Source organism: Tiliqua scincoides, chromosome 4, assembly GCF_035046505.1.
Source record: "Tiliqua scincoides isolate rTilSci1 chromosome 4, rTilSci1.hap2, whole genome shotgun sequence".
In the NCBI taxonomy this organism is placed as follows: Eukaryota; Metazoa; Chordata; class Lepidosauria; order Squamata; family Scincidae; genus Tiliqua; species Tiliqua scincoides.
The window spans coordinates 203,018,964-203,033,887 of NC_089824.1; the positions used below are offsets into that span (position 1 = coordinate 203,018,964).

The 14,924-nt window shown below is 42.1% G+C and overlaps 1 protein-coding gene across 5 annotated transcripts in view; it reads right to left on the minus strand.

Annotated features, from left to right (window-relative positions):
• Positions 1–2,419: 2,419 nt before the first annotated feature.
• Positions 2,420–14,924, minus strand: part of SULF2 (sulfatase 2) — a 333,591-nt gene continuing 321,086 nt past the window's right edge. For all 5 annotated transcript variants that reach the window (XM_066622862.1, XM_066622861.1, XM_066622865.1 and 2 more), the window contains 9 exons: positions 14,654–14,750; positions 11,924–12,018; positions 10,163–10,222; positions 8,693–8,862; positions 7,063–7,205; positions 5,582–5,705; positions 4,366–4,396; positions 4,024–4,080; positions 2,420–3,375 (listed from right to left, as the gene is read on the minus strand). In XM_066622862.1, coding sequence (XP_066478959.1) covers positions 3,345–3,375; positions 4,024–4,080; positions 4,366–4,396; positions 5,582–5,705; positions 7,063–7,205; positions 8,693–8,862; positions 10,163–10,222; positions 11,924–12,018; positions 14,654–14,750 — 808 coding nt within the window. In that variant the 3' untranslated portion in view covers positions 2,420–3,344. The remainder of the gene's footprint in view (positions 3,376–4,023; positions 4,081–4,365; positions 4,397–5,581; positions 5,706–7,062; positions 7,206–8,692; positions 8,863–10,162; positions 10,223–11,923; positions 12,019–14,653; positions 14,751–14,924) is intronic.

Consider the following 14,924-nt stretch of genomic DNA (forward strand, 5'->3'; position numbering starts at 1 on the left):
ACTCCAGCAGTCCTATCCAGTTAAACATAAGTACAAAGCACCCCTTTGCCGCCGCCCCCCCAGGATTGCTGCATGGCCCTAGCCCCTCTCCTGCAAGGACTTTCTGAGGGAGTAAAGTTCCCTCAAAGTTTGAGAAATGCTGGTCTACACAACTGTTAAATGTCTAGGAGCCCTCAAGCTGAAAGCTTGACTACCCTGGTCTAGTTGCTGTTGCATATCTTACTATCAGGTTTGGGAGAATTTTTTAAAAATTTCAGAAGCCACCTTTTGATGCATCAAGTGTAACTTAGGCAGTGATCCTGTGTACATTTTCCCCGAAGTAAGCCTCATTGAACTTGATGGCACTTACTTCTGAGTAGATGTGCATAGGAGTGGGCTGCTAGTCAGTGAGCCTATAAAATTAGAGTAGGCCATCTTAACATTTTATAGGTATTGATGAGAGTGAAAAGTCCTGATTGCTTTGGCTGAATATGTTATCCCAAGTTATAAATGACTTATTACTTTCTTCCTTTTTTCATTTTGAGTAATTTGTATTTCTGTAGTGTGGTGATACCTGATGTTCATTGTTTAATCTGCTTTCAAGAATGTTAGCTTGTTTTTCAGTTTCTAGTTTTTGCTGAATCCAAAGATTTTAATTCAAACTTGATTCAAAAGGAAATAAAATCAGACCCTTAAAATTATCTTTGGAAGCAGCATTGTCAAGCATATTTCAAACAATCACAACTGAGCAAAAGTTCATGATTAAAAACCATAATTCTTTTGCAATGCAATATCTCTGGCAACTGGAGTGTTGATTCTCTAGCGTGTTGGTTGACAAAATGGTACAGCAAACATGGCTGAAAGGGACAATAAGCTTAGCTTGGCATTGGTATCTTTTGGGCTTGTTGGATTCACTAGAGATGTTCATGCTGCATCTGTATGAAAGTTACCAAATTGGTGTATCAGGAAAGATTTATGTATCTTTCTGTTTTTACATTAGGAAATGAAGATTAATTATTCATCAGTACAACAAAGCAAACTATTTGAATGTTGCACAGATTAATAAGCAGATCTTAGTAGCAGACTGTTGGGAAACAGCAATGCAGTAATTATGAAACCATTCAACTGAGAGCAATATTTTTGAATATCTCAGGAGAAAGGCAAAGTATTGAGAATTAACTCTAAAGTTAGTTTACATTAAATATTGCTGGTAATAATTTATCTCTGCATCACAAAAAAGCCACTTGTGTGCTGACATTAGAAGGGTGGTGGTGGTCATATGCTGGTCTTGTTTTCTGGCTTTTTGTTTTTGTTTGGATGTTAATAATGTAAATAAAGGTTTCTATTTGAAACTGAAACTTGGTGGCTTGATTACCTTTTCAATTATCAAAGAAACTAACATAGGAAGAGAAGAAAAAAGTCCTTCGGTAGGAAATGAAATCTTTTGGTTGTAATTCTGTCTTGAAATAAATACTAAGTAATGTCTAATGCTTTAAAATGGGCTTAAAATGGGTTTTGGCAATTGCTTGGTTTGAATTCTATTTTAAGACACAAGAGGAATACTGAGTTCCTTACCTGCCACAAACCTGTTTGCACATATACATATTAACAAGTGTTATATCCACCCTCAAACATTCAGTTAAAATTAAACTAGTTTAGGGAAAGGCAGATGGGTAAAATTATATGGCTGCACCCACTGGGAATCTTTATTGATATTAATTTTCCCATCCAGCCCACATTCTGAAAGCCATTTTTTAAATGTATAATTTGATAGCTTTTACATGGGATCTCTAGCTGAAGGTCATCAAAATGGTCAGCTGCACATGCAATGCAGATCAAATACTACCGTGGCCACCTAAATTGACTGACTGCTAGTTATCTAAGCACACACTCAAGCTGGAGTAGCTCATCCTGTTACAACTGTTTAGAAATCAGGGGTGTCAAAGGGATTAACTTGGATATAACTGCATATGATGGCCTCATGCTGTATGTGAACTGAGACTCTCTCACTCTTGGTTGGGCCTAGACACAGTCCTGTTACAGATGTAGTGAATGATGGGTATAAAAGTCACAAGTGATGTGGGTTTTATGCAAATACTGTAGCAGGATGTGTGAGTAGATGAAACTTGAGCTTGGGTGAGGAGGAAAGATTTGTGTGGTGTGGAAATGTGCATGAGTATGACGATGGAAACCATTTTTGGGACACAATCTTCTGGTGTAAGTATAAGGCCCAAAATCAGCACCAAATCAAGTACCCTTGTGTCCCTGATTCTGTTTAAGAGCGGCCACTCGTCTATTGAATTATGGCTGATAAGCATTAGGGAAGCTATTCATATTAATCACAAAAAATGTAGTTGCCTTTTTTTAAAAAATGCTCTCAAATATAAAAGTAAACAAGTGCTTTCTTTTATAGTAGTAATTTTGGTTTTTGAACATACAATATAACCACAAAGACTTAATACAAATCCAACTTTGTTAAAATTCAAGACATACATAAACTGCTTTTTTAAATTTTTGCAGTGCTTTTAAAAACGGATAAATTCTGAAGTTTTATGCAATGAGGTGACATTTTCAGAAATGGTACAGGGCATGCCAACAGTTCTTCTGAACTTCATTTCTTTTGAAATAGGACACTGAGTATTTACAGTACCATGATGGAAAGCTGTTTTCTCTGAGTGAAGATTTTATTCTCTTTTTCTCCTATGTCTTGATTGTGTAAATGGTGAACTAAATTGGCTTCTATGGTAGATACCTGAAGACTGTTGCGTTGTTGACTCTGTGCATCTGTTCAGTATATCCTCTTGAAATCTTGAATCATTAGCTCTTTTCTACCATTGTCTCTAACCTGTCTTGCCTAAACCACAAGAAAAACAATCCATATCCGCATCTTTGTTTCCACTTGCATCTCTAATGCCATTTGTAGTTGGAGGTGAAGTTGGCTATAAATTGGCTTCTGCTATAATAGTTTTCTGTGTGCTTTTGCCCCTTTAGGATTCTGCGAGTCGCAATAGGTCACCCTGCTTTTCTACACTTCCATCTCTCAGAACAGTACCTGTGATGGTTGGTGGAAGTATAAATAACCTGTGAAGCAAGTGAGGTATAATCCAAAGCAAAAGCAGGCAAACCAGTGGGCTTCAGGAAGGGAAACATATTCTTGATGATAGTAGTCCCTAGAAGTTCACTGTGTCTATTCAGATTGCATAACAGTGCAACACACCCTATCTACCTTAGCATTAAAGTTCATCCAGTCCTCCAGGCTAACATTATAATTCAGTCTGTAATCATACACACTTTCATTAAGTCTGTACAAGGATTCAAGTTCTGGCCAGTATACTTCCTCATTGAGGTCCAGCAGTTGCAGGAGATTAGCCCTCCCAGCCTTCCCATAGTTGGCCTCTGTAAAATGGAAACACATTTATTAGTAATCTTTCAGATAACCAAGTGGGCTGTGCAATCTGCAAGGGAAAGACAGCTGGAGCATGTGGACTGTGCGCACCACCATCTATGTAGTTCATAACTAAAGCAAAACACATATTAGTTACCACCTACCTTACTTAACAGCAATTAAACATTTCAGGTTCACTTAGCATTTCAATGTTGAGGAAATTTTATCTTTTACACTGATTTTCTTGTCTCTGTTCATGTGGGCCTTTATTCAAACGTAGTGCAATAAATATAGGTTCTAAACTTCAGCTTAGCCCAGCCACTTCTGCCCATGTATTGGTTCATCTTTCCAGTGGGGGCTCCTCTATATATTATAAATTCCTAATTTATAAGCAGGTGGTTATCTCTATTACAAATACTAAAAATGTGAATTATTCTCTAGTCACTCAGTTCTGATTTAAAGATAAACTAAAGTTATAACTATAACCTCAACTGGAGAATGTAGACTTAAGTTAGTAAATTATGAAGCTATCTTGTTCCTGCAATGATTGCTTATGAGGAAGCACTTTTAAGAATGAAATAAAGCTGTGAATGTGTACTGCATGCAAGAGGGGGGAAAAGTTAAGGCTAGTGATTTGTATGAATGGACTCCTAACTCACAGCGACTTGGAAGACGAAGGTCTCTTCATTTCTGGCCACTTTCGACGCTGAAACTGCCTAATTTTCAAGCCATAAAAGGAGAAAAAGGTTAACCATCACCAAGAAATCCACCAGCACGCCGGCACAGGAGATGGGAGAGAAGATTTTTAGCATGATTGGTAAGCAACAATGAATTCGAACGTGTCTAATAAATTCCAGTAAGAATTCAATTTAATGGAGATATCTAGAGCAGTACAATTCTGACCTACCGCCTAGCTCTTATTGCAAACCTCTGCCCCTCAAACCCAGTTACAGTGGCTAACGCGGAGATAAGTTGGGGAAAATAGTTGTATGAAGTAGTACCTGTATTGCTCGTAGCTTCCATCTTTAAGGCCTATATAGGGGAAAAAAATTAATTTATTAATTAGCAATGTGGAAAGAAAGGGGGAAATAATGTGACAAACACTTTTTTATGCAACTGATAGTTTAGATAAGGGGTTTTGTGGAGGTTCAATTAAGAAGTTTCCCTGTAGAAATAAATATCTGCTTGGTGAGCTTAGGTGTTAATTCAAACCCCCCCCCCAGTGGGGGGAGAGAAGTTCTTTTTTACACCTACATTTTCTTACATCTGACTGATTAAGGCATGTTGTTGGAACAGAAGAAAATAAGACAATAGATGGCATAATCAATTTCCTTGGCATAGCCATTGGCTAAGGACCCCCAGACATAATCTCTACTGCTGCTCTTCCACCATTCTTAACTATAAGTGCACCTTAATGACCAGTAAGCAAAACATATTTTCCATCTATGCTGTCCGTTTCTGATAACAGAGTATCACTGCTAAATTGATGACCAGTGACCATGCTTCTCTTCATGATAATCCTCTTGCCCCCTATTCTGTATGGCCCTCACACCCATTAATCTCATTTAGATCCTTACTGGTGCAAAAATGTGTTTGCTTGTACAGGTCGCTATAAGCATTCAAGCTTATAGCATTTGCAGGCACTCTGAATGTTAGAAGATATTTGATCAATGTTAACAGGAAGCAGTTAACTTCCTGCTTTCTGTTAGGGTCTGATTTAGTCTTTTCAAGCATCCAGGCATCGCTAAGCTTGAATGCTTATAGTGACATGTTAAAACAAGAATATTTTTGCCCTGGTAAGGATCTAAATAACGTTTATTGGTGCCCCCCCCCCGATCTGTGGAAAATGAAACCTGTGGATGCTGGATCCCTGGAAATGGGGGCCCGCATGTATAAGTGCTGCTTCTGTTAGCTGCATACCATACTGCTCCAGTAATGTTTTGAATGACAGATTCACAGATCTTGTGACAAGTTGCCAGATTAAAAGCCTTCCTCAATGGGGGCTGGTAGCACTGATAGTGGAACTTCCTACATGATCCATGTCTGCTGATCCACCAATAATATAAAACTTCTATGAGCTCTCACTCACAATGTATTCCTCACCTAGTTTTCTTGCTTGCCACAGCCGATTGATTTACAAATCCTAAACAGTAATGCTATCTTGTTTTCTCCGGTGACTAGAGGCAGAAAAATAAAATAAAAATAAAAGGTCCTTACCTAGTTCCATATTCCGAGTTCTTGGATTACACTGCTTATATCCTTTGCAGCTTCTTAATTCCATGAGCTGCACGTGCAGTTGATTGAGAATATCTCTGTCTAGTGTGTTCACTGCATTAATTAGCTGCAAAGAGATAAAAGTTTTGTTGAGAGTAGCACTGCTTGTTCAATGGGCATGGCAGCTATCTCTTGGATTACCACAAAGAGCTACATTATTGCTTTCATGTTATAACTATCCAACATGCTACAAAAACAACAGAAAGTTCCAATTACTGTGTCTGATACTGAGTTCACATAGTCATTTTCTGGTGAATGTTTCATGGTGAGTTACACTGGAATCATCTGCTAAAGTCACTGATTCAGGGGTGGGCAAGTGGAAATTCTTATCTCTTCGCTTCAGATCACCCTGTAAAATGGGAACATGCTATGTCTTTCACTGGAATGTTGCAAGGACAAATGAGTATACAGAAAAAGGTAAAAAAAATTGTCACATTTATTCAGATGTATATCTTATAGGCCCCAAGCTGTGGCTGTGTAATCTGCCTTTCTTTCTGGAGACAGACTGACAGATTTCCAATAAATGTTGTACAGCTCATTTGTTACTTTCTCTCTGGGTGGAGGGACAGGGTGAGACTGTAAGACTTGAAAACTCTCTCTGAAGCAGAATGTGACAGACCAATGAAAAGTGGTACAAGGAGGTACACACTTAAGAATTCCCAAGAGTACTGCTTGAAGCAAGCAGCCAGAATGGTGGGTTACCACTGATAAAGTAGACTGTTGCCCACTAAAACCTGTACTACAAATCAGTCTCTTTAAGATGCTGCACTATTGAGGGTTATTTTGTTCACATCCACCTGTGCTGTGTGTAGCAGCACAGGTAAATACAGAAAGTCAAAACTGGTGTTGTGTGTTTCCAAATATGCAGGAGGTATGTACGGTGGAGGAGGCCCCCCATAGCTCTCCACCTCATGACCCCAACTGTTTCGAGATGTGCCCCAGAATGTGTCCAGTTTCACTTGGACAAAAATGAGTGGCACAGTAATATACCTGAACAGCTGTATAACAAGCTTCAAAGTGACTTTTCCCTTAGGTTTTTTTTTTTTTTTTTGCAATCTGTTAAATTGTATTAATATAGCAGCACTCAAACTCACAACCGTTGTGCGGTCGGAAGGCGGTCCCCATCTGAGCATTCCAACTGGGTGCCACGCAAAGTCCCCCTTGTTTGGAGGCCAGGGACGCTCTGGGCAGTCACATTGTCAACAGGACATCCGGGCACACTGCCCAAAGCGTCCCTGTCCTCTGAACAAGGGAGACTTTGTGTGGCGACCAGGCAGAACCAAAAGGTCACCTCACCTTATTAACTGAATGTACCTATTGGTTTCTTTTATTTGTACTATGAAAAGCTGAACTTGCAAGAATTTTTTTAAACATTTCCTCTAAATTGCGATGCAGTTTTTTTTGGGTTTTTTTTTTGCACCTACCTGGTAGGGGTCAGTGTTGAGGTCAAAATATTCAAGGAAGCCAGTAGCAAATTCACAGAACAGGAAGTTGTGCGTCTCATTGATTGTCCTCATACACCAATATGTGTTGTTGTTTGCACTGGTGCAGGCACAGAAAGGACCCACTGCAAATTAAGGGCTAGCAATAGTTAAACTCATAAGAAACTCATAAATCCTTCTACAATAAAAGCACAATATAATTATTTATAATTTAAAAATTTAATTAGTCACAATATAGTAATTTAATTTAAATAGTCTCTCTTTTTCCAATGATTTCTTACATGTGCAGGAGCTGAGATACATGCACTGAATGTCTGTTCATTTCTGGCAAAGTAGCAGCCCTGGTCATCCATTCCTTTCTACATGTGGTTCTGCTACCTCTGCTGAAATAAAGGGAGGTGGGGGGTGGGGAGAAACTGCACACAAGAGCTCCTTGTCCGCATCCTGCTATTTACAGTTTCTCTGAAACTGACTAAGGGGAAGGTGACAGCATAGTGCTGAGGCTCATTCTTGTGAATGGTTTCTGAGCAGCAGCAGCAGCAGCAGCTGGTCATTTCCACACTTGGAGAAAAAAGGAACTGGGCCCCCACCTGGGGAAGGATAGTTTCCAAACCAACTTGACCACTGAGCCTCTCATTTTCCAAGAACACTCAGTGTTCTCTGCATGGACAGTCCTGTCTTACGGACAAGGATGCTTGTGGCATGTACATGCCAATGACCTCTAAGACTCCAACCTTGTGCGTGGATGCAATTTTGTGTCTAAGGGCCCACTCCTATCCAACTTTCCAGAACCAGCACAGCTGCAATGCACCACCAAGATAAGGGAACAAACATTCCCCTACATTTAAGAGGCCTCTGTGACTGCCTCACCACCACAGGATGCAGTGCACACCCCACTGGCACTGCTGCACCACCGCTGGCTAATTGCATAGGATTGGGCCTTAAGGCTGCAATGCTATGCAAACTCACTGTGGAGTAAGTACCGCTGAACTTCATGGGGCTTATTTCTGAGCAGACCTGCATAGGATTGTGCTGTAGCACTGAATCCATACTTCCCCGGTTTGAATGTCACTTCTGCCACAAACTCTCTAGGAGGCTTTAGCAAACAGTTTCCTATCAGCCTCAGCTCTAAAATGGATGTGCAGATGTGACATGCTTTGAACATGAGAAAGTGCTTTAAAAATACATTTTGTTCATGGGCAACATACACCACAGCCTTGGTGAAGTGCTGAGTCTAGCAATCACTTATACCAGGGGTCTCCAAACCCCGGCCCGGGGGCCAGATGCTGCCCATAGCAAGCCTCTTTCTGGCCCATGGCCAACCTCTTGTCCCCTGAAAGTCTTTGGCCCACTCAACCGAACATGACCAGAACTGTGCTCTGATTGTGTCTGGAGGGTGTTCTGAGGGCCAGAGAGGTCGAATGAACAGGCCCATTCATTCATTTATTCACTCATCTAAGTTCCATCTCTAATTTAGTTATTTAAATTTTATATTTAAAGTTTTTTCTGGCTCTCCACACTAGCCAGATATTTGATGCAGCTCTCTGCCAAATAGTTTGGAGACCCCTGACTTATATCATCCTTGGTTATGACTTAGTTTTTGGGCTCTTACATGTCCACAGGGGGGCGGTCTGCCAATGCTGGTTGTCATGGGTGAAGCAAGTCAGGCCCGGCATACTGCACGTGTCATTGTTTTTTATCCTCTTGAGTAGTTTGCGCAATTTTTTTTTCCGCCTCTGTTCTCTGAGGAGCCACAACTTGTCCTTCTCTTGCAAGGCTTTCCTGCAGCACAGAGATAAAAGACAGCATCAGGACACTGGCTGCTCTGATACCCCCCACTGACTTGCTGCACAAACCAATAGCAAATGGGAATCTCAGTGTTTTTTTCACAGGTTTGCTCTTAGACACTGAGAGCTGATTCACTCATTTTTAAAAAGGCAAAATCATTCACTGCCTTCACCACTTCACTTTCACAGGATGAAACACCTGCCTGAAATTGCCTCTCCCCCACCACTTGAGAAAAACACAACTGTTCCATCATACTCACAAGCTGCCAAGTATACTTGAGAATTAACTTTTTCTGTGCCATCCTACTTCCTAATCATGAGGGGATATTTTCACACAAGCACTGCACAGGTAAAACTGAGGTGGTGACGGCACACAAAGCAAGGATTCTCAAACTTCTCGGGAGTAAAACTCCCAAGGTGTGAGCAGGGGTGGGGAAAAGGCAGCAGCAAAGAAAGACCCTTGGACTGTTGGGGTCTAAGAGGTGCAGGGAGCCCCGCAAAACCTTCTGCAGAGCTCACCGTGGCTTGTAGAAAGCGAAAATAGCGATCCTGACCCACTTCTGGGTTGCATCATTATTTTCATTTTCTACAAGCTGCGGAGAGCCCTGCAGAGGGTTCTGGGGGGGGGCTCCCTGAACCCGACACCAGGTAAGATAGGTTAATAAAAGGCCCCCCTGCCCCTGCAGCAGCACAATCCTGGGGATCAAGTCATTGCTTTCCCCCTCCCATTAAGGGGATAGAGGCTGTGGTCCTCAAGCTGGGGCAGCATGACACCCCAGTTTGCAAACCACCACCTTAAAGGCTTCACCAAGTCACAAAAATATTATGTGAATCAGTCCTTAAAAGGGAAACATGCTTTTTAAAGCTTAACTAACTCCCTGTCATAGGGAGTTAGACTACACAATATGCAAAATGAGGTGGTAGGCTGAGGAAGAAGGATTCTGAACCCTACCACATCAGACTGCAGGGTATGTGTATGTCATTCAAACAGATATTATTTCCCCATCAGTTTACCACCTTATTCTCCATAATGGGTCTATCACTGACTTTAGCTAAAGCAGCAATAAGCAAAAAAGGCCAATGGCTGTGACTCAGACCACGCAGGGTTTCTCAGAATCCCTGGCCTCTTTCCTGTGCTAATTGTTAACTACAGCAAACACATGTATTATTAAAATTGCCTTTCATCACTAATATCCTCATGCTTCTAGTTCTAATCCTGGTGAACAAACAAGCAAAAGTTAATTTAGGAGCACTTCACATTTATTACTTCGCCGGAGGTGCTTGTTTGTGCTTACTTGAAAGGATGGAGACCAGTGCCCTTGTGCCTCAGTTTGCCTTTGTGTTTACTGTGAAAGCTGTGTAAGAAAAGAAAAAGTCCCAGATGTACAGTTTGCCAACAGACAATCTCTTCTCTGTTTATCTACTTATACTCCTGCTTCCTCCAAAGCTGGAGGCAGCTGATGAAACTGACAAAAACAATATTAAAATATAAAATAAACACACATAAGTCCAATAAAAACAGAATTAGTAGCAGCAAGATAAAAAAATGCAATACAAGCAGGACTATTCCTCCTGAAACCCAGCAGAAAAAAGGAAGGCTTTGCACTTTTCTTTCCCATGTCCATTGTTTGCTAAGATCAATTATTTCCCTTTCAGTGTTCTTCAGAAGTTTGCTGTAGATAATGTTGTGCCCTAAACAATTTTATTGGACCAGTAGCTCTTTTAAAGCTGCTGTTTGTTCTCCAGAATTTCTGGCTTTTGTTTCCATGCAATAAGGAGGGGAAAGTTGCACCAAACAATATAGCACTGAGATTTCACGTAGCAACTTCAGGACCTTGTTCACAGCTGTGCAGGTTGAAGAAGCTGATGAGACTGGTTCTAAAGCGGGGCTTTCCAAACCCAGGCCTGGGGATGGAGTTTGGGGGAAACCCTTCGCTCTGTGAACAGAACTTACGGTTCTGCCTCTGCGCTGCATGCATTCTAAGTAGATCTGGGCACCGAGATGCCCTGGGCAGTCATGTTTGCCTGGACGTTCTATCGCACAGCCTTCTGAGATACTGGGCAACAGATGCAACTTCCCAGAGCATTCCGGTGCCCATATCTAATTAGAATTCATGCAGCACAGAGGCAGAATTATAAGCTCCAGTTCAAATGGGGACCGCTTTTTTGATGGAGAGCAGTTGCGAGTTTGGCGACCACTGTTGTAAAGCAAAACTGTTGGCTTTCAATGTAACCAATTATTACTGATACTATACTGTTCTCTCTTCAACTTATTTGCCATCTAAGCCAGGGAGTTACAAGACCTACCAATATTCTCATTTATATTCTCTCTCTCTTCCTCCCTCCATACATACTCATGTATGTGGCCTGACGTATGATTGGCTGAAATGTCAAGGAAGCAAATACTCTGCTGTTCGTGTCCTAACTAAGTGGATTTTTAGAGTGTAAGTTCTTGGAGAATGAACATGCACCAGACATTTTCCTGTGCCAAACTCCTGAACAGTTTTGAAATGGGGACCTGGTTGCAGAGCCTGCTGAAAGAGGAATGCTCAGAATAGCCCCGGTGCATGGAGGTCCTTTTTTAAAAAATCAAAATGAAAACAGTTTTGTGGAAGGGCCCTAGCTCCCTGGCTGAGCATGCTTTATATGAGACCCCCACCTGAACCTCTGGAAAACTGTTGCCAGTCAGTGTAGACAAGACTGATACAGATGGACCAATGGTATGATACAACAGCTTCATACATTTACCTAATTTGAAATGCAGTTATATTTGAAAGCAGCTGAAAGAGCAAAGCATTGAAAGTCAAATGGATGAAAGTCAAGGAAGGCCTGTAATGCATTTCCATGTGGGAGAAGAATGCGTGAAGCCTGCTGCTCAAGCCATTGGTGGCTTGAGGGAGAGCCTTGCTGTGAAGATTCTGAGGATGCATCCCTTGACACCATAAGTATTACCTGCAGCCTCACTGCTCATGTGCCTCCTGTGCCCCCTTTCCAAACTTGAACCTACCCTACAAATGACTTATGATGGTTTGCTAACAATACAGCATAAGGAATACCTTATTTTGTTACAGTCACATTCCTCCGGTCTCTTCTTCTTTAGATGACCTCTCACCTCTCTCAGGTTTTTAATTTTATTCTGCAGAGTTTCAATCTAGCAACAAAAACAAGGGAAGAAGTCAGGATGTGAGGCGAAGCTGCAAGATGAATTGGCTGGATTTCTGCCATCCCACTTTTTAACCCTCTTGTTCCCATCACCAAATAAATCTCGTGTTTCTCTTGGACTCATTTTTGAAAGACTAGCAGCGAGATCTAAGCTGTTGTATCAAATTTGCCTCTAGCAAGAAACCAAGGTGGATGACAGCATTTCACTTCCTCCCCTTGTTAAGGATGGACATTTGGAACTCTGGAAGAAATAAGAGCAATTCTTAGCCAGAAGCAAGAAGACTGGCTGATAGTCCTAGTCACAGAGTTAGGGAATCAGCATTTTAAATTACAGAAGTAAAATATGTTTCCAGTTGTCTTAATCTAAACAGACAAACCTACCTCAACTTCTAAGGAAAGCAGTTGCATGTGGCTTAGGGTTGGATTTGGTGCTGGCATTGAACATTTCAGAGAAAATGAGGGTAGGGGGTCTTCATTTTTGTGAGCAGCTCCATGAAAATCCATTATGGGTTACAAGCCATGATGTGTATGTGCAACCTCCTGATTTTAGAAATGGGCTATGTTAGAATGCCAATGCGAGGGAGGGCACCAGGATGAGGTCTCTTGTTATCTGGTGTGCTCCCTGGGGCATTTGGTGGGCCGCTGTGAGATACAGGAAGCTGGACTAGATGGGCCTATGGCCTGATCCAGTGGGGCTGTTCATATGTTCTTAAAATCAGTGGCATTCTGGAGCCTGGGGGTTGGTGGTTACCAGTAGCAGGAGTAGACTTTTGACCTAAAACTGAAATTCCACTGCTTCTGAGAGTGACAGCAGTGACAGTGGTGAAAACATAAGAACATAAAGAATACTGCTTCTTTGATGTATGGCTGACTACTGGATAGCACCATCTTACATAAGACGAGCCCTGCTACATCGGGCCAAGGGCCTATCTAGTCCAGCTGCCTCTATTTCACAGTGGCCCACCAGATGCCTCAGAAAGCACTCAAGATACCTATATCCTGTTGCTACTTCCTTGCACCTGGCATTCAGAGAGAGGCTACCTCTAAAACCCAGAGACTGCATATAGTAACCTTGTTTGTAATCTGTGATGGACTGTTCCTCCAGAAATCCATCCAAACCCCTTTGAAAAGCATCTAGATCAGGTGCAGAGCTATATCGCTGGGGCAGGTCCATGTAGACCCATGAAGGCAGATCAAGCCCAGAAAGAGGGTCTGGATTCAGAAGATGCCACTGCTGCTGAATATGCCCCCTTCCCAAACTTGATCTGCCCTCCTCCCCTTTCCTGTCTGTGCCCAATTCTACCTACCCCAATCCCCCTCCCACATCTTACTTCCTGGGGCTGGTGGGTGTCCAAAGGATGCTGGTGTGCGAAGCTGGTTGCTCACTGCTTATGGAGGCAGCTAGATCCCATGATTCAGCATGTTGCATTTTGCAACAGCTGGAATGTGCTATATGCTACTGGAATGCTAATTCCAATGGTGTACGACTCCAATAGAATTTGCCTTTTAAGCCTGTAACTACATGCTGATTTGTGTTTAGTGTCACATCTAGTTGGCCTTTTTCTACATCATGGTCCTGACCCAGTGGTTCACAGACTGTGGATTTGGGACCCACCAGTGGGCCATGACCCAATTTTTGGTGGGCTGCGAAACTGACAGGGCAGATTAGGCTATGTGAATCAAGGGTTATACAAGCTGCTACTGGGGAGGGGAGCACTGCTGCCTAATCACCATAACAGCCACTCCCCTTGACATTTATAAATCAGGCAGCAATCTGTAGAGTCTCTAAAAAGTTTGGGAAACACTGGCCCAACCCCATAGTCCACTTTTGCAAACAAAGCACTAAGTCACTATGGGTGCAATCCTAAGTAACTTTCCAGCACCAAGCTAAGGCCAATGCAACTTGTAGGTAAGGGAACAAACATCACCTTATCTTGAGGAGGTCTCCTTGACTGCAGGATGCAGCAAATGCCCTACTGACACAGCGATGCCAGTGCAGAAAAGTTGGTTAGGATTGCGCCCTATGATAGAGATAAATTTAAAGCAGTTCCCACCGGAATGACCTTTTGTGTGTGTGAGATGCTGATGTCTGCATGATCCTCTATAGCTTTCTGCTGTCTTTGAGATCTTATGCAGCTAATGTGTTGAAGATGGAAAAAAATACATTGCTGATGTTCCTCACAATTCATTGCAGTTGCTTAGAAGGCAAGCAAAACAAGACATGCAGCAAAGAGAAGGTTAAGCTATTATGCCCTGTGCTTTCTCTGCCAAATGTCTGCAAACAACTGTATCTTCCATTGCTTATTCTCATTTTATAGCTGCCCCAAAGACACTCAAAGTTGCCCATTCAATGCTTCCATGTGCCACCTTAAAATTTGCTAGCACTTTTTTTAGGAAGAATACAGACAAACTTGAAGAATCAACACCCTTGAGGCTGTGATCCCGAGTCCCCTTGCTCATAAATGTAATCACCAACATCTGGGGGATATTCTGAAAAGGCTGCCTTGGAGTCTACAGAAACCAGTCTCAAATCAATTAAACACAACCCTGGGATCTTGCTGCTGTGGCATTTGGGAACAAGTCTAAAATGCACTGGTTCATATGAACCTCTCAGAACCACTAACCTCATGGTCGATATGGAGCTTATGGTCCTTCCAAGCTTGCAAAGACTTGTACAGGTCTGTGTCACATTGAACAGTGTCATTTTCCAGGATGTAGCATCTGGGCGCAATAGAAAATACACACTACAAACTGCTGCTTCCAATAACACACATGCTTGGAAAAAAAGAATCATGAGAATCATCCGTGCAATAGCATAGTTAGTGTTGTTGTGCGGGACGGATGGACGGACGGGGACGACCCAGCACCACCTGCCTTGGGCAGATCATGAACCTT